Genomic DNA, 23,042 nt, shown 5'->3' with positions numbered 1-23,042 from the left:
GCTGCCTCCTGTTCCTGCCTCCATGCCTGCCTCCTGTGCCTGCCTCCAGTGCCTGCTTCCTGTGCCTGACTCCATGCCTACCTCCTATGTTTGCCTCCATGCCTGCCCCCTGTGCCTGCCATTGTCCCTGCCTCCATGCCTACCTCCTGTGCCTGCCTCCAGTGCCTGCTTCCTGTGCTTGCCTCCGTGCCTACCTCCTGTGCTTGCCTCCATGCCTGCCTCCATGCCTGCCTCCTGTGTCTGCCTCCATGCTTGCCTCCTGTGCCTGCCTCCATGCCTGCCTCCTGTGCTTGCCTCCAGTGCCTGCTTCCTGTGCTTGCCTCCATGCCTGCCTCCTGTGCCTGCCTCCATGCCTGCCTCCAGTGCCTGCCTCCATGCCTGCCTCCCATGCCTTCCCTACCACATTGGGTTGAGCCTTCAGACTGTGAGCCAAGGTTGCTCTTATCACTTATCTTGTCACCGCAGTGGGCCACAGTAGCTAAGAGAGCAGGGGAAAATGTCAAAAGTCCGCTAAAGTTTGTAATGTGCATGTTTCTACTGAGTGTGTACATGTGTGTGGGGCAGGGGGAATTAAGGAACAGTATATTTTTAAACTTCATGAACAATTAACTCAGAACAAGAGGTGGTATTTATTTTTCTGCATGTGTTCTCTGACTTCACAAAGTATATTATTTTTAAAATATATTTTTTTAAAAGCTATTGCCATTTGAGGAGAAAACACCTACTCAGCAAGTATTTATGAGCCCCGGCCATCTGGGGTGGTGGAGAAATGCAGACAGTTATGTGAGTCACTCCTGTCAATGGTTTGTTCTCTCCCATGGCATTTTAGCTCCAGTTATGGCTTGACTTCACACAGAGGTGGCTAGCGCGCCCTCAATCAGACAACATTGTTTTGATCAAATAACTTCCTTTGATGAAATCATGGATTATGGTTAAATAGAAACTGATTACATCCATTGTTTTAATAAACTTCTCTCAGTGCCTTTTGACTGCTGATTTAGATAAAAAGGGAGACTCAGTTAGAGCGGTGTTTGCCTTATAGGCATGAGGTCCTGAGTGTCCCCATGCTCACCACAGAACTCATGTAAAGAAAGTGCAGGTATGAGTCCCAGATGGCTCAGCAGGAAGACGCTTGGCAGGTAGAAGTGTCTGCCACCAAGCTCCAGGTTCAAGTCCCAGGCCCCACATGGTGAAAGGAGAGAACTGATCCATGCACACTGGCTGTTGTCCACATGCACGTCATGGCACATCTTTCCACTGCACTCAGAACAAATAAATTTTGATAAAAATATTTAAAAAAAAAAAGTCAGGAATAGTAGCACACATGCTCTGGGGAGCCAAAACTTGATGAATCCATGGAGCTCAATGACAAGTTATCCCAACTGCTGGTGAGTTCCATGTCAATAAAAGACCATGTCTCCCCCCCCCCCAAAAAAAAGTTGGGCTCTGCTGAGAGATGACAGTCAAGGTTATCATCTGGCCTTTGCATACAAGTGCGTGCATGCACCACATACCCACATGTTCACACAAGAGAACAACATGAGTTTTTTTTTTTAAGTTTACTAGTTTATTGTCACTGTGTTGCCTTCATCAAGCATGACAGTTAGTTTTCAAAGATCTACTCCTCCAAAATACACCTTTAGTACTCACACTGGAGACCATGTTTTATAACTTATTTTATGTTTCTACCTGGACCTTGTAGATCATTAATTTTGAAGGAAGTCTATCAGTCATGGAAGAATTCTGACTATCTTGACTTAGAGAGCCAAGCTAGCCAAGCTGGCCACCACATGGAGGGAGAGAGAGAGGTGCTAAATTAGCTCCCGGACACTGTAGCCATCCATCTAGACACTCGACAATGAATGAAACGAATGAAGTTCTCCATGACTCCTCAAAGCATCAGATAGCAAGTGCATGAGGGAAGCCGAGCCAGGTCATGTAGCCGAACCCAGCAAATGCACAGGAACGCTGGACATGGTAACAAACCTCTGTGCGATCTTTAATATGTCTGTCAATAAGCAATGCCAACAGACAACCCCCTTTCTCCATCCTGAGTGAGGAGGAAATTATTCTGATGGGGGCAAACTAACTCCAATATGAGAGGTGTACGGAGAAAGAAAGGTGTCCCACTCTTCAGAAGATAACTAGTTTCTGACCTGATGACTTCTTAGGGTGATGGTGATAATGACTCTGGAGAAAGGGATAAAGTAAGAGCCTTTCACTATGATGCCTGAGGGTCTTAAGCTTGATTGTGCCCTCAGGGATGCTCAACAATGGCTGTCAACTTGACTGGATCTAAAAATCTCCTAGGAGACCAGCCTGGAGGCCTGTCTGTGAGAGATTGTCTAGACCAGATGGGAAAAGCTACCAGTTACATGGGCAGCAACTTTCCACAGCCTGCGTCAGAGTGAAGAAAGGGGAGAAAGAGAGCTGAGCACAGTCATCTATCGCATCCTTTTTCCTGACTAGCGAAAGGCAGCTGGGTGAATATCAGAAGCATTCTTGGTGTTTCTCTACATGTAGGCAGACACAGCATGACCAGGTGACTCGTGGTCTTGCCATCATGTGTCCCCCTTCATGATGATCTGTGTCCTGTGACTGTGACCCCCAAATAAACCTGCCCTCCCTTAAATTTCTCCTTGACAGGTATTTAGTCATCACAGTGAGAAAAGTAACCAATACTCCCTCCCTATCTACATCTCCCTCAGGTTCTTGCATCAAGGACAGCCTATCAGGGAAGGATAAAGGATTCTATCCGTGGGTCATCAGAAAAGTCATTTGAGGGATGTGTCGAAGGGGGCAGAGAGCCCCCAACTTTGGGGTTTAATTTCTGAAATGATGTAAACCTAAGGTTTAATTTGAGGTGAATTTAAGTTTGTCTACTCCTGATTCAACAATGACATGTTTAACCAAGAGACAAGATAGACATGGATGTATGCTTCCTGTTACAATGTGTACTCGTTCCAACTGTTCACACTGGGATCTAGCAATTCTTTTCCAAACTACATTAAGGGTGAATATAAATCAAATAGGGCTTAAACTATAAGACCAATCAGAAAACCTGCCAGACCCAACCATATTTACTTATACTAACCTTTTCTTCTTCATCTCTCTGACCATCTGGCTCATGGTACTGACACACCTCACAACACAAGTGTCCTAATATGACACCAAAAGTAGCAAGGAAAACTTGAATGACTAAGTGGCTGCACAGTTGTGTCAGTAACACATGGAAAAGAAAAGTAAGTAGGCCTTGGTCTTTTCCTTTAAGCCATCTGATTTTAATCATGAGCTCTTGGCCCTCCATCCTAACTGAGGCTGCCTACAAGAATATTGAGTCTAAAGTACACTGTGGAGGAATGCTCTCTCCCTTTCTCTCTCTCCCTCTCTCTCTCTCTCTCTCTCTCTCTCTCTCTCTCTCTCTCTCTCTCTCTAAGGATGCAGTCCAACTGTGTAGATGTGTTTATTCTGTCCTGCTTCTGGAGTGAGGTGCATCCTGGTTAATTTTTATTATCAACGTGCCTCAACCTAGAGTCACCTGGAAAGAAGTAACATTAACTGATGAATTTCACAGATGAGATGGGTCTATGGCCATACATGTGAGAGATCATCTTGATTTATGATCGTGTGGAACAGCCCAGCTCACTGTGGGTGGCACCATCCCCTAGGCAGGTGGTCTTGAGCTGAATACGAAAGCTGCCCTAGCAGGAGCCAGTGAGCAAGCTGGTGAGCAGAATTACTCCATGGTTTCTGCTTTGGATGCCAACCCTGACTTCCTTCAGTGATAGATGGTGACCTGAAAATATAAGCCAAATAAAGCGTTTCCTTGCCTATATTGCTTTAGGCCATGGTAATAGTCAGAGAAACAAAAAGCAGAAAAATGGGGTAGGGTAGGGGAAGTTAAACTATGCAGACAATATTTTCACCTCAGGGTTTTGCTCTTTTGCTGTGGTGGCTCATACCCAGAGCCTTGCTCAAGCTAGACAGGGGACCTAGCCTTGAGCAAATCTACAGTCTACCAGTCCTCCTAAATACAGTATTCTTAGAACACACCTCACGAGCAACTCAAGGAATAGGCTGACCCGTTGCACTTTTTAAATGTCTTTTATTAGTTGTACATTTTGTTATGAGATAACACACTCATTCAAGAACACCACTCCTGAATGCTGAAGTTATTTGTCCCAGCTATGGAAGCATGGTTGGCACACTGACAGAAAGAAGTGGCCAGGTGTTTGCTTTTTGTTTTTTTATTTTTTGTTTTTTGCCTTTATCACTGTCTTCTCCATTGTTCGAGTCAGTTCACAGATCAATGAGACATTGAACACAACACACATGGTGTGAAGTTTTACACACACACACACACACACACACGGAGAGAGAGAGAGAGAGAGAGAGAGAGAGAGAGAGAGAGAGAGAGAGAGAGAGAGAGAGAGAAACTATAGTGTCAATAGCTCAAACCTTCCTTCTTGGCACCAGTGTGGAACTGAAGAGCATCCTGAGGTGGGAAATTAGAGGGGATGCCCCTCCTTAGCACAGGAATTCAAGTTTGACTTATTCAGTCCCATTTTCTTTTTGAGGTGCTAAGAGAGGGGCTGGGAAAGCTACATAGCAACCATTGGCCTAACATCTCTGCCACTCTCTTGGTCAAATACATGGATTCAGAGAAATCCTTCATAGCATATCAAAAACATACTCTTAATATGCTCTTAGATGGAAAATGAAGAGGAAAATGATGTTACACATTTTACAAAATCTGCCAATGGAATTCCACTATACCATGGCCTACACATAAGTATAAGACAAAACCACCCCACCTTTGGCAAGTTATTATTATTATTGGCTTAATACACTGACAGAAGCCAGCCACCCAGGCTATTACACAACCCTCATCAATGGTATTTATAACAAAAGATAGACTTCTCCAGAATGGGACCGAGGCTATTTGGCTATTCCAAATGTTACAAACATACATGACATATTTAAGGCCACATCATCCTTCAACTAGGTATACTCCTGAAACTTTTATTAACATCTATCATATACCAACATCAATGTTTATATCTACCTCAAGTCCTGCACGTGAGCTATTTATTGCCTTGATTTTATGACTTCTGAGATACCATTACCACTTATACTAAGCTGTTAAATTAAAACAACAACAAAAACCAACCACCATGTGCAACTTGGATTGTCATCCAAGGAAAGCTAAGCTAACATAAAAACATATTAGGCCACCTCAGACAAGAGACGAAGAATAGCGGGCTGTCTGACAAAATGGGCATTTGTAAAATGCAATCCTAAGGCTTGATAGAAGTTATTACTTTACGTTCCTAACTTTCCTTTCACCATACAGTGATGAGGAATGTTTCTGGTGTGGAAAACAAAAAGTCAGCTCCACCTCTTTCCATATAGAAAAACACAAGCTGAAGCTGATACCCACGACTCCTTGGCTTTTGTAGATCGTAAGTGAGACCACAGGGTCAGAGCTTAAATTTTCCACTTTACCTCAAAGGCATGGAAACATTAACATTCCATGAGGTCCTTCCTGCACCAGATTCTTAATGGATTCTACATTCTGCAGCTCAGCCTGCCTCACTTGTAAAGAAAGAGATCCTGGAACCCACAAAGGGAAAGATAATTCCAGCCAAGGTAGTCAGCAGCGCAGTGCACGTGGCAGGAAAGATGAAGGAATTTACGCGGGGACCCACCCCCACCCCCTCATTCTTCTAGACTAAACTCTCTACACACTAAACATAAGGTCTAAAATTTGTGGTTTTCAAGGATGGGTGGACATCCCTCTGTTATTGCCTTTCATAATACTTTGGGTGTCAAGAAACAGTCATCCATACGAACTTTAATCTGATTTGTTGTTGGGGTTTTTAAATTTTTTATTTATTATCTATACAGTGTTCTGCCTGTATGTACACCTGCACACCAGAAGAGGGCACCAGATGTTTGCTGAGAATTGAGAACTCAGGACCTTTGGAAGAGCAGCCAATGCTCTTAACCTCTGAGCCATCTTTTCAGCCCATGAACTTTCTTCTTGCATCAAGTTTTGTTTGCCTTGGCCCAAGAGCTCCCTTTAGCATATACATGCTTTGCAAATAAGACTGGTGTGTAACATAGGCAAAGAAACAATCATATTTACAAATAAGATGCATCTCTCATAACATTCCCAGGATGTAAAGAAAAGTATTGGTAAATATTACTTAAGAAAATTCATGTCCAATCCAGTTGCTCCTTTTTTAAAGTCCAAATGGAAGTTACCAGAAGGCAACACTCATGATTATTGTTGCTGCAATCACAAGAGTAAGGATATAGAATCAGGCTATATCTCTACCAACTGGTGAATGGATAATTAAATGCAGTGTGTGTGTGTGTGTGTGTGTGTGTATGTGTGTGTGTGTGTGTGTGTGTGTCTGTGTAATTTGAGTGAGCCATAATGAAAAATAAAATTTATAGAAAGATGGATTAATTATCCATCTTGTATCCAAAAATACAAAATTATTAAGTGAGGCAACCTAGGCAAAGAAAGACCTCTCTCTCTCTCTCTCTCATGTGTGCATCAGAGCTTATAATTTTTATATGTGTGTATTAACGAGGGAAGAAGTGTGTGTAGATACCAGGAAATTAGAAATGGGCACATGAAAGGACAGAAAAATGGACGTTGAGGAAGAGGGTAGGTAGAGTGATAGAATACAAGTAATATGAAAGTAGAAAGGAAAATACTGGAGAAAAAGGGTTTAAGTGAGGACGGGGAACACAGAGCTAGGAGAAGAGGAGGAAGTAAAAAATGAGATTCCACAGAAGCATAGTAAGCTTCAGAAAGTCACAAACAAACCTGCCCCTTTGTAACCTAGTTAAAAAGTTCTCTGGGAGTTGAAGAGAGGGAGCAGGGTTAGGAAAGCAAGTGTGCAGAGAAATGAGGGTGGAGATCAGACATAGTGAGAGCAGGCAGGAGGACATAGGGCTTCTCCAGAGAAGAGAGACCATGGGCATGTGCATCTCTGAGACAAGCTGGAGACCAACCACAGGGTAGGCTCCTGGGAGTGACTCTAGTTGAGACTCCTAGTGGCTGGGTCATGGACACTGAAGAGGCCACTCTCTAATTGGACAGACTTCCTAGTGGAGGAGGAATACCAACCCATCCACAAACGCTTCGACCCAAAAATGTACCCAGCCTACAAGATGGGCAGGGATAAAGATAGAGCAGAGATTGAAGTAATGTCCAGCTAATGCCTGGCCCAACCTGAGACCCACCCCATGGGAGAGCGCCAACCCCTGATACTATTAACGATACTGGAGCCTAGCATAACTGTCCTCGGCGAGACCACGCCCAGCAGCAAATCAAAACTGATGCTAAGACTCAGCCAAACACTGCACAGGGAATCTTGTGAAAGAGTTGGGGGGAATAATAGAAGGACCTGGAAGGGACAGGAGCTCCAAAAGAAGACCAAGAGAGCCAACTAATGTGGGCCCAAGGGGGGTACAGGGAGACTGATGCACCAACCAAGGACCATGCATGAACTTGACCTAAGCCCCTTACACATACGAAGCCAATGGGTAGCTTGGCCATCATATGGGTCCTCTAGAAAGGGGAGAGGGGGCTGTCTATGACATGGACTCTGTTGTCTGCTTTTTTATCAGGATGAGCTCATTCCTGATGGTACTTGATGTGCTGGTGTGGGTTGGGGGTGGGGACTCCCTTCATCTGAGGAGTAGGGGAGGGGGAATGGGGGAAGAGGGAGGAAGGGTGGGACCAGAGGAGGGGAGGGAGGGAGGGCCTATGATCAGGATGGTAACAGAATAAAAATAAATAAATAAAAAGTAAAAAAAAAAAAACCAGAGGGAACATTCTAAACAAAAGCAAAGAAAGAAAATATAACTTAGAATAATAGAACTCATTGCTTCATAACTGTTACTGACTTTTGATAGGTAAAACCACCTACACAGGTATTAAACCAGCCTAGGTCATGTATGACATATCACGGAAGAGTAACAAGTTTATAAAGAAAGACACAATAAAATGATTGGTGGTGTACACTCAATCTAGGGATGACATAGAAAGCAGAGAGCTGTTTCACGCTTCAGGAACACGTTAACATGTTCTGGCTCCCCTGTCCTTGCTCCCCACCTCATAAAAGTTTCCTTTGTGGACCGAAACCCAGGACCTCAGAAACACACACGTATAAGCCACAAGAAGGTGTAGAGCACAAGATGACTGCTCATGAAAGCAAAACTCTGCCCATTACTGACAACTATAAGAAAGAATGGCTGTGCAGATCTCTCAAATCCTAACTATAAACTCCCAAGAAAAAGGGGTCTACTTGCCAAGTCCAAATGAGCTGGGTCACAAAATTTCTGAGAGCACCGAGAGTAGGCTACATATATGTAAATTAAGAGTAGGATATATATATATATATATATATATATATATATATATATATATATATTTGCTTTTGTTTTCAATGCATGTGTGTAGCTGCATGAGTTACATGCGTCATACGTATGCAGATGCCTGAGGAATCCCAAAGAGAGCATCGGATATCCTGGAACTGGAGTTAGAAGCAGTTGTAAGCCTCTCCATGAGGGTGTAGGGACCCTGAAGCCCGCTTACCACAGAGCCAATCTCTCCAGTCCCTGAGATACGTAAATCCTATCAGCAGATTCGCATTAAAACTCAAACGAAACAAAACTGCCCTATGACAAAGTCCTTGAACTCAATTCCTGTCTCTCATTAAACTAGATTCTCCTCACTTTGAATAGGAAGCTGTTTCCATGGGAATTTTGCCTGAACAGTGAAGTTTGGGGCAGGAACTACAAAGATAAATCCCAACGAACACCCTGCCTCCAAAGAACCTGCAGTAGGAGGATGGTATTTGCATAACTGTCAACAGCAAAGCCCCCAGCAAAGGCTGGCTCTGGACTTGGTGATGAGATACTTCCCATGGGAAAATAACTGTATTTGGAAGGTTCTACAGCTCAGATTTTGTTTGCCCAGGTGAAGCAAAAACATTCTTTTAGGTGAGCGAGCTGATCAACCACTTCACTATATCCTCTCAAGCAGCCTCTGTGTGTCATTCGCAGTGTGATCTGAGATGTAGTTAAAGTAGCTATCATGGAGAGAGTAAAGATACTATAGCGTGAAGACATGTTCTGTTCCGGAAGCAGATAAAGGAAATAGTAGTCTCTGGGTGACAGCCTTCTTAGAGCAAAGGACATAAATACTGTCAATGGTATTTGTCACAATGACAGTTTTCCGAGTGCGCAGAGACTCAACAGGCTCTGAGGTTCAGAAAGACACCAGGGTAGCAAGCCAAGAGGAGACACATGAGAAAGGTAGCATTTTTGCACCGGTCCCTCCGATCAGTATAATGGGTAAATAAGATGAGACCCTTACCCAAGTTCAGAGGCAGATCTCAAAGTGGCCAATGTGAGCCTGACCACAAACCAGAGACCAGGAGCCCTCTACGCTCACCCAGAGAACAGGACTGTCAACCCGACACTACTCCTCGTCACTTTGGAAAACACACAAACAAGTAAATGGATGAGGAGGACACATTTCTGAAGACATTGCACTAGAGATGTAGCCCAGTGGGTCGAGTGACTGTCTAATATGCATAAAGCCCTGGGTTCAGTTCTCAGCACCACATAAAACCAGGCAGGCTAGTGGACACCTATAATCCCAGCACTTGGGAGATGGAGATAACAGGGTCGTCAGTTCCAGGTCATCCTCAACTACAATAGCAAGTTTGAGATCAATCTGGGATACATAAGATTCTGTCTCAAGGAAACCAAAAAGTAAAACAGGATGGAGAGATGGCTCAGTGGTTAAGAGCACTTACTCATCTCCCTGATGGACCTGAGTTTGGTTCCCAGGACCCATCTTAAACAACTCATGCCTTCTTGTAACTCCAGCTCCAGGGGACCCAATCCACATGTACACCTACACACAGAGACACACAAGCACACACAGAAATCTAAGTTTAAGGTAAAATAAAACAATCCTATCTGCCTTCTACTTCTAATGCCAACTTCGGTCTCACAAGTCCACCATACTTCTGGGTACAGAGAAACAAAAAAGTTCATGTCTGAGTTGGTGACTCTCCTTGCATGGACATTCTACTGCATAGAAAGAGAAAATGCAAAGAAGCTAAGAGCCAAGGATCCAGTTAATATATGAGACTATGCCTCTTCCAAACTAAACCAAGTCATGATGCCAGTTACATAGTAATGGAAAGGGCATCATTTGACCTACACAGAACTGTTCCATCACCTTCTAGAATCATAAAGACTTAACCTGGAGAAATAACAGACAACACGTACAGTTCTGAAATCTCCCCCACTTTTTCTGATTTTATTTGCCTGTGTTCATCTTCCTAACATGCCTCAGTAGCTAAGTCGAAAATGGGGTTGAAAACTCCATTCATATAGATAGTTAATTAGAATTTTCTATTTGATGGTCTAAGATGGCATTGGCAAACCGTGGCCTGTGAACTAAATTCAACCTATGGTTTGGTTTTATAAGGTTTAATTGTAACACAGGCACCAGGCTTAATCATTTGGGCATTGTTTCCTGATGTGTTCAGGTTTCAATAAAAGAGATAAGAAGATGCTACAACAACCACAAAAAGCCCATGAAACAGAAAGCCAAAAATATTTACTACCTGGGCCTTTATACACATTTCTCCAGCTTAATCGAGGATGACACAGTCTACATTCTATAGTGATGAACGAGCTACTGTTGATACAGGAGGCCCTTACACTTCTATCTCTTCCCAAACATGAAATTCTTGCAAAATGACAGTTCCTATATGGCATACATTGTCCTGGAGGAAAGGTTTTAGTTTTTAACATCTTTCCAAGAGAATTATAATTTAGTTGGTTAAGTAAGGCCATAAAAAAAAAACTGCTGGGCAGTGGTGGCACACAACTTTAATTCTTGCCCTCAGGAGGCAGAGGTAGGTGGTTCTCTGTGGGCTCAAAGCCAGCCTGATCTATAGAGTTTCAGGACAGCCAAGGCTACACAAAGAAACTCTCAAAAAAAAAAAAAGAAAAGAAAAGAAAAGAAAAAGAAAAGAAAAAGAAAGAGAAAACAAAAGAAGGAAGGAAGGAAAACCAAAAACTATCTCTAGAGGTCCCAGGAAAGAGGAACACAATATCTCCAGAATAAAATGTCTTGTCTATTCACCTAGTTTATAACTGTTTCTTCAGAGATTCACTCTGGCATTTTTTTTAATATTCCAATGGTCTGATTGAAAAACGTCCCTTTCTTTTGAAAAGTTAAAAAAATAAATAAAGGAGACCATGAGGATGACATTTGTCCAAGTAGTGTTTCTGACAAACTCCAACATGGTGTGGTAGAAATTCTCTTCAGTTCCCTAGCAGAAGCCCAACTCCAATGAATTGTGTGAATGCACACATCTCGTTTCCAAGATCAGAGAAAGTAACAAATGTCCCCAACCCCCAAAAATTAACAGGAATTAAGAACTAGATATCTGTTGCACTTTTAGGACAAAAACCATGTTCTTTCTAAACACTCTTGGAAGTGGTTGCTCTAAACAGAAGGGATGACACACTGTGGTTAGTTAAGACACGGGGTTAATTAGCTGGGGTTAGACCATGACACCTTCGCCCCTCTCTGCTTCCTTTGAGATCAAGTTTATTAGGAGAATCAAGGGAAGTTGCTTGTTTGGATACCAGTCTCCTCTAATGCAGAGACTATTGACTACTTCTGACTATTACAATTTTTAAGATTTTGCATATATGTGATGTGTGTGTATTGTACACAGTTGTTGGTGTGGGTGCATGCACATGTATGTGAATATGTAGAGACTAAAGTTCAATCAATGTGAGGGGGTGTTTCCTCAATCTCTCCTCAATGTTGGTTTTGTTTTTTTTGTTGTTGTTGTTACTTTTTGTGTTTTTTTCGACAAAGTCCTAATAGACTGGGCTAGACTAGTTGGCCAATGAGTTTCAGGGATAGGCCTGGTTGCCTGCCCCTTCCTCGTCCTATCCCCACACTGGGGTTACAGGCACAAGCCACCACACTTGGCTTTTACATGAGGACCCAGGAGCATCCCACTTTTCTGGTGAGACCTAGAGCAGACGAAGCTATGTGCCAATGAGCAGGTATAGGGGTGGCATTTGTTGGGATGCAGAGAGTGTGCCATGCACATCACCCTTGAGAAGGTCAGAGAACAATCTCGCTTCTCTATCCTCAGGGCATTTCAAAGTTTCTTGGAGACAGGGCCCATCACTGGCTGGGAATTTCAGCCTGTAGGCCAGGCTAACTCTCTCCAATAGTTATCCCACCATCACTGGGGGTCACAGGCCTGTGGCACAGCTCCAGGCTTTTGTGGGTTCCAGGGGTCAGCATACAGGCCCTTCCCACACGAGAGGCAAGGGCTTTACTGATAGCTGTCTCCTCAGCCCTGCCAATGGATGAGAGGTTGAAGTAGCATTCACACTCTAAGCAAGTGTCCTGTGCAAGAGAGTCTTGAAGACACAAATAATACAGTGAAAACTGTGCTGCTTGCCTGCCTCAAAGCTGGCTGGGATAGAAAGGAGACTTCCAAGAGGAAGGGAAGGGAGAGAAAAAAGTGTAAGCCTTTTTCTTTCTTCTTCTTCTTCTTTTTTTTTTTTTTTTATCACCATGTGGTCTTGGTGTTCTGATAGGAACTACCTTGTATCAACACTGTCCCAAAGCAATTGTTCCTCATTATTTAGCAGAAGTCTATCTTTTCAATGACACTCATAAAATATCTTAATCCTAAAGAACCGCCTAAGCTTAAGCTAGAGGACTCACGGCATCTTTAGTCACAAGAAGTTAGTTGATCGGGGACCTAGCTACCCCATGATGCTATAGAAATACGTGGTGTGGCCTGAGGCTGTGACAACTTGGTGGCGTGTTTGGAGGCAGTATTCTGCATTAAAATGTTACATTACCTTGAAGGACTCCTGCCTCCTATCTTCTCCTATCACAGCCCTTCCAATAATAGGGCTTCTCCACTCAACGAGAGAGCAGAGAAGCAAAGCAGGATAGCTCATCATGAATTACAAAGGCAGGCCTTGAGGAAGAACCATTGATGAGGCACAAGAGAAAAGATAGCATCGTTTCTCTCTGCAAGTTTCCGTACTTCCTCTCACGACTGGCAGGTATCCATCTAAGTAATACAGGCGGTCCTAGGAGCCACTTGGTAGGACTTGGTTTAACAGATGTATACATACACATACACACACACACACACACACACACACACACACACACACACACACACACATGTACACGCATGCACACACACACACACAAATGTACAGAGAGAAAAACGTTAAGTAAATATAAAAAGCACATCACTTCCCATTATTTTCATTTTTCACTAAAATTATACCACAAATTTGAAGAGAACATTTTTTTTTTTTACTCTTTGAGCCATGATACAAGTGATTTTCATGTTTTCCAAAGTTGGGGCGGGGGGGAGGATATGATCAAGATACTTTGACAGTTCACTCAAAAGATTCGGTGATTACCCAAGATTGAGTTGAAGGTCACGAGCAGCAGCCGTGACAGCTGCAAGCCACACTGCACAGGACGAGCCCCTTTGTTTGAGATTTCTATAATAGTCTTAAAGATGCATATTTAAATAACTTTCTCTGGACCACAGACATGATTGAACTTAAAAAAGAAAAGCCCTATAAATACTGCCAAGTCAGCCTTGTCTCTGCGTCTCCCTTCTTGCATAAAATGGAATATTTCCAACCAAGCACTGAAACATAAATATTAAAATAATAAGTGGGACACACTACAAATCTACTTTACAATTTCATCGCTACTGTAGCACCTTGTTACCAGGGCCAATGCACTCATTTTGTAAAGAACACGAGAAATCTGAGAAGCTTGAGGACTTGTATGACTCGTCATTAAATATTTAATCGCCTTTTCAAGTCCTAAGCCTTTATCATATTTCATCCATCTAGAGAGTTCATTCTATACTAGAGATTCCAAGGCCCCCTTTGGAGAGGGAAAAGAAAAAAAAATAGGGAGACAAAAACCCTCAAAAAGGCAGGGTTCAACGATCTCAAGATGACTTTCTGTTGGAGCTGTAGTGAACTCACTTCACCCTGTAAACCCACCAATCCACAGGAGGGTCAACCAGTTAAGTCCATGGTGTTTTGTTTTTTTTTTTTTTTAGTCACCAAGTATCAGTTTTACAAACGATGCCACATCTGTTGCTTTGGATTCATGTAGGGTGAAAAATGGATGTTGCTGGGAAAGAGAAGAAAAACACATGGCATTAATACTTGATATTGATAATATACAAAATTAGCAAAATAACCAATAAGTAGGCTAATATTTCTATCAAGGCAAATGATATTTTTTCAAATCTTTTGTAAAATCAAGCACACATCTATCAATGTCTATATTTCATTTGTTTGTTTGTTTGTTGTTTGTTTTGTTTTGTTTTGTTTTTTGAGACAGGGTCTCTCTGTGTTAGCCTTGGCTGTCCTGGGGTTGCTTTGTAGACCAGGCTGGCTTTGAACTCACAGCGATCCACCTGCGTCTGCCTCCCGAGTGCTGGGACTAACGGTGTGCACCACCACACCCGGCTTGATGCCCATATTTCAAGGCTATCTCTTTGCTGCCTCCCATGTCGATGTGTCTAGGTTTCCAGTACAAAGAATCCACTAGTTTAAATAACATGTGCCAAGTATGCTACATAACTCCATCCATACAGACAAACAAAGGTGGGCTAAGACAATCTTCACAAAATCATTTTCAACAGCTGCAATAGCAGAATGATTAAAACTTCATAGACATAGGCTCTTCCACTTCATGGGACTAGGAACAAGGTGATAGAACAAGTTACCAATGTTGCCAAACAGTAAATGGGCAAGGAAGGCATCTGTGCCCTTGACATGGGAAAAGCAGTTTGAACTAAAACAGCTAAGGCCATTTTCTAAGGCTGCATCCACAGCTAAGAGTTAAACCACATCAGTCCTGAAGAGGTTGGTCCATTCACAGAACTAACATAGACTGTCAGACTACTGGTGCACTCAGAGAAAACTCAACTCAGAGATTAAAGATTGAAAAGAAGAGAACGAACATCGCGCACAGATCTGATTAGGTCAACTTAAAGAGAGAGAAACACAATGTAAAGTCTTCTGCTTTGTGCAAGAGCTCACACACACATTTTTTTCAAATGGCCAAGCCATCTTCCTGTGTTAACAGAACGATCCTCCTGAATTTCTCGGCTGGGTTATAGTAAGGGTTGGACTACAGAGCCTTCAATCACCAGTTAGAGAGGGATGCACTGGATCATGTTTCCCTGCTCCTCTAGCGGGAAACCAAGCAAAGAAACTCGGAAGGACGATTCCCTCAGGTACCCACCCCACACATCTCCACCTCACCGGCCCCGCTCAGGTCTCTGGCTGTCTGGTGGTACTGCTTTCAGTGGCTAGTTTGAATGGCTCCACATGAGTGTTTTCTCATGCAGACATGGGATGACTCAGTCTGTTTCCCTGATGAGGGGTTCAGTTTGCAACCTCTATCCTGCCTACCAGTAGCTTTTCTAATTATATTTATTTGAAACCTGACAGTAGAGGTTGGATGAGTCAGCTTTGTGGGGAACTGAATGCCCACCCAGGCAAGTTTTAGGAAACAATGCAATGGTGGTGGTGGGGGGGGGGGGAGGAACAAAGAAATAAAACCCAAAAGAAAGTGGGTGGTCACTGTTGAGCACTGTGACTCAGAACATGGAAAGATCTTCTGTTTTTGCCCATTATAGGATACTGGTTGAGTGCTGGCTCCGAGCCTTATTCCAATGTGAAGTTCTAGATTCGGGGCCCTTCATTCTAAATTCCCCCATCTGGCAAACAGTAATACCCCTCTCAATGACTGACCACTTAGACGACACACTTACCAAGGTTTTGTTTTTGTTGCTTTATTTTAACCATCGTACGTATTAGCCTCCCCACATCCGCTTGACATTTGGGGAGTATTTCACAGTGCTTACGAAGCTTTTTTTCACTATCAAAACAGCACATGCCAAACCTCAGATGAGTGAGTCCATTGCCCGTCAGCCCCACCTTGACTCTTACTCTGCTGTCACTAGCTCAGTTACATGGAGCGGGAGTCCATGAAGGAATTAAATAACATGGTCGGAAACCCTTCATGAAAAGGAAAGTCTTTAGATATCTTTCAGTTTATCCCAGATTAAGAAAATACTGTGAGGGCCAAAGGGCAAGGGATGGGAAAGCAAGCAGGCTGGCCAAGCAACATGGAAGGTATGCCTAGCCTCATGCCAGGCTTTGAAGTTGAAGAGTTTTACAAACCTCGTTAAGCAACGAATGGAGTAAGAATAAAAAGAAGGGTGACTTGGAAGTGGGCAAATGGGGTCCCTCAAACAATCCTCAGGCTATAGCTCCAGTTTTGTTCCTCCCCCAAAAAGGGCCAAGTAAGTCCTCAGAGGGAGGACCCTATACCACTTAGGATTCCTGTGGTGTCAGGGAGAAGGGTGGAGGTCACGGACATGCTACCTGGGAGCAGAGAGGCAAGCCAAAATCACCAATAGGCCTCCAAAGTATCCTATGTATACACCTCAACCTCCAGGACTGTGGGGTCAGCCGCCCTTCTTCCGTGCTGCAATTCACATCTGGAACTTACTCAGAGAGTTGGAGGACGTCTGAGAATCTCTCCACTGGGAAATCATCTAAAACAGCCTGGTTACTGTTTCTTGTGGAAAATATCTAAAGCCAGGGTCATCAAACTAGGATCCACAGTCCAAATCTAACTCCCTGCCTGGTCTGTGGTGGCTTGAATGAGAAATGAGAAACGTCTCCCCTAGGCTCAGATGTTTGAATAATTGGTCCCAAGATGGTGGTGCTGTGTGGGTAGGTTCAGGAGGTGTGACCTTGCTGGAGGAAGTGAAGTGTGTCAGTGGGGACAGCTTTGAGGTTTCAAAGACTCGTGCTGTTCACAGCTGGCTCTCTCAGCTTCCTGCTTGCAGTTCAGGATGGGAGCCTCCAGCATCTGCTCTTGCCATCATGCCTTTGCTCCACCATCAGGAGCTCTAACCTTCAGGAACTATATGGCCAAATACACCCTTCTTTCTCTAAGTTGACTTGGGCATAGTGTTTTAATCACAGAAATAGAAAAGCTACTAATAGCTTTTTGACTTTTTGAATCAAGTTTTATTGGAACACAGCCACATGCTCTTTTTGCTTTCCTATATTGAACATGGCTATTTTCAGCTTAATCCATATGTTTTAAGAGCAACTACACCGCTCATTAACCTAAAATACTGCCTAGGCCTTTACCAAAACAAAAAAAGTTGGTTAATATCTGCTACAGAAGAAAAATGCTAGTTGAGTGGTGGTGGCGCACTCCTTTCATCCCAGCACTCAGGAGGCAGATCTCTGTGAGTTCAAGGCCAGCGTGGTCTACAAAGAGAGTTCTAGGATGGCTAGGGCTACACAGAGAAACCCTGTCAAGGAAAAAGCAGAAGAGGAGGAGGAGGAGGAGGAGGAGGAGGAGGAGGAAGAGGAGGAGGAGGAGGAAGAGGAGGAGGAGGAGGAGGCAGCTACAAAGCAGCAGTTTGAGGAGATAAGCAAATAGGATGGGTTTGAGGCATGTTTAACCCTCAATCTGAATTAGGGTAAAAACTATTGAGGATTCTGTAAAAAAGCAGATATTTGGGTTGGAGCCTTGATAATAATATTCCTTTATTTGGAAAAATGATCTTTTTTTTTTCTTCTATTCCTACCTCTTCACAAATTCCTAAAATTAAAACAATAGCCTGCCAGCACGTGTTGCCCAGTGCTGAAGTCAAGGAGTTCTGCCTCTGAGTTTCCACTTAAAACACTCAATTCCACAGGAAAGCAGGGAGTAGTTACGGTCTTAAAAGGCATGTCCCTTTCCAGTACCACAAAGACTAATGCCATAAAGGGGAGAGCGCTGCCCACACAACCTTTCAACATTAATAGACAGGCCAAAAAAAAAAAAAAACCCTCAGTGTTTGTTAGATTGTAGCAGGAAGGCAGACGTCAATACCACATGCCAATGTATTCACTTTTCCTCAAATGTTTTCTGATAAAATTTTTGATAAGAGGCTACTTAGATGAAAAAGGGGTGTTCTGCACTGTAAATAGCTTAAGTACAGAGAAAATGTTCTCGTATTAGAAATTAGCTATGAAAGAGAGACTTTGGGATCCCAAGTCCCATGGGATCTTACAGGACTTATTCCTGTCTATCACATATTGTGTGAAATGATCTTTCAGATGTCCCAGCATACCACAAAAGGACAGCTGGGCCTGGAAAGGCCCAATTGGTCCTTTTTAAGAAACAACAATCCAAGAACAGATATTAACTCAAGCACACAGATATGGCCTCAAGCATCACACATCTGTTTTTATAAAGCTGTTGAGGGTTGAGAACTGGACACTGCCCTTTTAAAGGGGGACACTGGAAGCTCCAGTAGATGGGCTGAATCAACTTCTTCCAACCAGAGCATGGTTCGGGCTGCAAGAAACCAAAGATTATCTCCAGAATTGAAAGAACACACATCTGAGATGATCACACAGTCCTCTTTTTTAATAACTGTCTTCTAATATTTTATTTTTAGTATTTAATTATGTGTATACATGTATAGGGAGGTGGAATGTTTGTGAGTACAGTACCCACAGAGGCCTAACGTGGACCTCAACACCTCTGGAGCTGGGGTTTTACAGGGCCCAACATGGGTGCTAGGAATTAGATTTGGGTCCTCTACAGTCCACACTCTTATCACTGAGCTATCTCTCCAGCCTATACCTTATAGCTCTTACGGATATTTCCAAATGGTTCTTTCTCTGTGTCTCATCCACATCAATACACCATTCAATAAAAGACATCAGGAGTCTGTGCTTCTATAATACACTCAGCTGATTTAGACGGTGAGGTTGTGGGCAGGACAGAAGGAAAACACACTGTGACAGCTGCTATCAGGTCCACGGGCAAAGATCTCAAATCTTCCTTTCTTGGGACAATATTATAATTCTTCTGTGACATGTAGCTTTAACACCAACTTGGCAAAACCCCGACCATATGGGAAGAGGGTCTCAATGAGGGATTATTGGGTTAGCCTTGGCTTAGCTTGTGAGCAATGTCTGTGGAAGACTGTCTAAATTGAGTTAATTGACATAAGAAGATCCAGCTCACTGTGGGCAGCACCAGTCCCTAGGCAAAGAATCCTAAACTATTTTAAGAGTGGTTAAGTCAAGCTCTATGCAAGCAAACAGCCCAACATGTATTTATTTCTACCTCTGCTCTTGACTGTAAATGAGATATGATGGCCTCTCCTGACCTGCTGCTGCTCTGACTTCCTGGCAGTAGTGGAATAATCTAAAATTATTAGCTAAAACAAACCCTTTATCTCCTAAGTTGCCCTTTGTCAGGGTAGTTTATCACAGCAACAGAAACAAAACTACAACATCTTTCTCGCTTTGTTAAATTATAACATTGGTCATTAAGATATGTCTGAAGGATAGGGGCAAATACAAATTCCCAGATAGCCTACATTTTTAATTTTTCTCCAAAAATGTATTTACCCCACATTCACCATGTATTTAGGTAGAAACACTATCATAGAGAAACAGTGTTGGGTTTTGTTTTCATCCATATCTTACTGATAGGACAAACAATAAAGACAAAGGCAGGTCCCTCCCTGTACTTCTCTCTACCAAAATGGAGACCAAAAAGGGAAATAAATTCACCTAATTCATCCAAGACTTGTTATGAAGAATTGATGGGCTACATGGCTGGTAAGCTTCTCCCTCTGAAGCCTCTGGGACTCACGTACCCAGTACATCTACAGAGGGAATCTTCCAAATGTGAAAACATAAATGCCATGGACATACTCCCTGTTTCCCAGGTTCACCAACATGGAAAACCTCACTGGGAATGATGACATAGTCTGAGCTTGCACCAAAACCAAAAAAGAACAAATGGGGCCAGCAAGATGGCTCAGGGAATAAAAGTGGTTGTTGCTGCCAAGCCTGATAACCTCGGTTCAATCCCCAGGACCCACGTGGTATAAAAGGAGAGAACTGACTCTCACCTCATGTGCACTGCAACACGTGTACAGATACAAATATACAAATACGTGCACACAAAACAAATAAATAACATATTTTAAGGGATAAATAAGAGTGAGGAGGGAGCCTTAGCTCTGTCTTGTGTCCAGTTCCTGGGAATCACCCGTATCTCAACGGATCAGCTCTTCCTAAATGGCTATCTACTCATCATCTTAGGCCTGGCTGCTTTGCGAGCTGTTAGTTTGGTAACACACACCAAAGCGTTCACACTCACCATAAGTTCTGGATATGTGGGCCGTTCTTTGGAATTTTTCTTCAAGCTTAAAGGAAAAAAGAATAATAAACACATTTTTAAAATGCTAGAAACTATTTTTCACCGTTAAGATTTTAGAACCATTGTAAAACTGATCATAACTGTTTTTTTAATGCACAGAAAAGAGGCCTCCTTTCTTCACTTCTTCTATTGTAAATTACCAACTCTTAAAAATTATGTTTTAAACCACATTGGTCTTGTTTTAACATGAATAAGGGTGTGTGTGGCAAGTGCTTGTGTGTGTGTCCATGTGCGTGTCCGTGTGCATGTGTGTGTGCGTGTGGAGAGAGAGAGAGAGAGAGAGAGAGAGAGAGAGAGAGAGAGAGAGAGAGAGAGAGAGAGTTTTCTTTTCCTTTAATACATCACAGATGACATTCAGTCTAGCTTTCTTGCCTACAGCCACTGCATTTCTAAACCTTTATGTACTTTCCTTTGAGGAGGCTTTGGATCCCACCTCCTGGAAAAGAAATCAGTAAAGGCTTCTCACAGGACACTAAGTAACTTCTCATTGCCTTCAACTGCATGCTCCTCCCTGTTTGTGGTTTCCTTTCCTATGAAATTCACTTTTATATGTTCCTACCAAACCTGCCTGAGACAGAGGCCGCAAACCTATATTTTACTAAAGTCAAGCTACTTGTTCACCGTGTCTTAGTGGGTTAAAAAAAAAAAAAAAAAAAAGGAAAGCATATTCAGTCAGCAAATTAGCAATTCTTCTTAGAAATATTTTTGTGGTCATGCACTACCGCCTAGGGGTCATTCAGTTCTCTGAATACGCAGACATCTAAGAACAGTTGATACCGGAGGCAATCCTCATAAAACTGCAACAGGAAAGAGACCAACTCATCACCGGGGTCCTGAGCCCACCCCACCCCTATCTTCTTTCCACCCCTGGGTCTAAAATGGAAAAAGAAAAGAAACAGTTTACTTGACGTTAGAGTTCCACGTTCTAGAACGGAGCAGAGGATCTCCATGGAAACTATGATGTACAAAGCAACCTATAGCTTCTTGTGGCCACTGGACCATAAAATCATCCATGAGTGGAAAGAAAGTTGTCCATAAAGTTGAAGAACGGGGCAGCACTTTAGCTTCCTGGGCTTTGCGCTGAGTGGTCCCTTTCATCAAGTGAGCTCTTGTACACGTGACAAGAGCCCTGCTGCACCCACAGAAGCTAATCATCATTAAGTGACGCAAAGTACAAAAGCGTGGGAGAGTGACGTCATTGGGAGACTTTGAGCAAAATGAAATTCTCTTTAAAAATTAAAAGCAGAGGAAGCTTTTGAACCAAAGGTGGGGGGGAACCAACTTAAAAGCAGCCTACCAGTTTATTCCAGGCAATGCTGTGGGTAGAAGCCAGGGACCCTGAGACAGGCTACAGGTAGAGGTGAGGACAGAAGTTTCAACCTGGAACTGAGGGCAGACCTAGGACCTAGTGACCTCAGGGATCAGACAACCTATGAGAGAAAGTTCATCTCAAGTGGGGATAAAAACAAGAGTGCATTAGAATGAAGAATTATCAACTGGCAGCATGGGACCGATATGAGAATGTGTGCCTGGGTGAAATGAATGAACTCATAACCCATCATTCATGGCTTTGTACAATGCCTGTATCCTGGGAGGCAATGTGGGTGGTTCCCAGTGGTGGTGATGCTGTACCTCCACTCCATGGGACATTTCTCAATGTCTGGAGGCATTTTTGGTTGTCGCAACTAGTTGGTAGTGTCGTTGCCAGTATCTGACAGAAGGCAAGGGTGCTGCTAAGCATCCTTCAATATGCAAGCTTGTCTTCCACTACAAAGGCAATCCAAGGGGAAATCAAAAGTTGTGTGTTATTGGGTGCTCTCTTTTTGTTTGTTTGTTTTTCATTTTAGAGACACCGTTTCTCTGTTGTCCTAGCTGTTCTGGATTTGCTTTGTAGACCAGGTTGGCCTTTAATTCACAGTGTTCCGCCTGCCTCTGCTTCCCTGAGTGCTGGGATTAAAGGAATACGGCACCATGCCCAGTCTGCCTTCTTTTCTAATTTTTTTTTTTTTTTTACTTCTTATATCTTCCTCTGTGGAATTCCATTGTAAAAGTCACCTCCAGTTGGTTCCTATGATATTTGCTATATTCTCATCATCACTACCCCCTACCTCTTTCTTCTGTCTTCCTAAAGACAAAAGGTTGTCTAAATCTCAAGTAACAGTTAAACTGGGAAATAAGCACAGAAGAAGAAATATTCCCCAGGGACATTGTTGCCTTGCTCCTAGATCCTAGATTTTTTAAAAATTACTCTGTGGCCCCAAATATGTAGCTACTGTTTAAAGCAAATCTAAACCTAGAAATTTGTCACCACTGGTTAAACAATTCAACTTATTCAAAGAAATAACCCCAAATATAACATTAAAACTATATCTAATATTCAAGCCATTAAATATGAAACCTGAGGGGCCAGCAAGATGGTTCAGCTGGTAAGAGCACTTGCTGCCAAGCCTGGAAATCTGAGTTTGATTCTTAGAGCTCACACAATAGGAGAGAACAGACTCCCAAAAGTTAGCCTCTGACCTCCATATGTGCACCGCACACACAAAAGAGAGAAAGACACTGCTATGGCCCATCTTCCCATGACTACCTTTTTACTCCAAAGAAGAACTAAGGAAATGAGAAGCCAAGAGAAATATCT

At 42.9% G+C, this 23,042-nt stretch overlaps 1 protein-coding gene across 3 annotated transcripts in view; it reads right to left on the bottom strand.

Annotated features, from left to right (window-relative positions):
• Positions 1-13,397: 13,397 nt before the first annotated feature.
• Positions 13,398-23,042, bottom strand: part of MAP2K6 (mitogen-activated protein kinase kinase 6) — a 122,888-nt gene continuing 113,243 nt past the window's right edge. For all 3 annotated transcript variants that reach the window (XM_084803356.1, XM_084803357.1, XM_084803358.1), the window contains exons 11-12: positions 20,345-20,390; positions 13,398-14,266 (exon numbers count right to left, since the gene is read on the bottom strand). In XM_084803356.1, coding sequence (XP_084659482.1) covers positions 14,189-14,266; positions 20,345-20,390 — 124 coding nt within the window. In that variant the 3' untranslated portion in view covers positions 13,398-14,188. The remainder of the gene's footprint in view (positions 14,267-20,344; positions 20,391-23,042) is intronic.

This window comes from Acomys minous (assembly GCF_964271855.1).
Source record: "Acomys minous genome assembly, chromosome: 12".
In the NCBI taxonomy this organism is placed as follows: domain Eukaryota; kingdom Metazoa; phylum Chordata; class Mammalia; order Rodentia; family Muridae; genus Acomys; species Acomys minous.
Note: the sequence above shows the minus strand (reverse complement) of the source record. Positions and strands in the feature narration are given on the sequence as shown.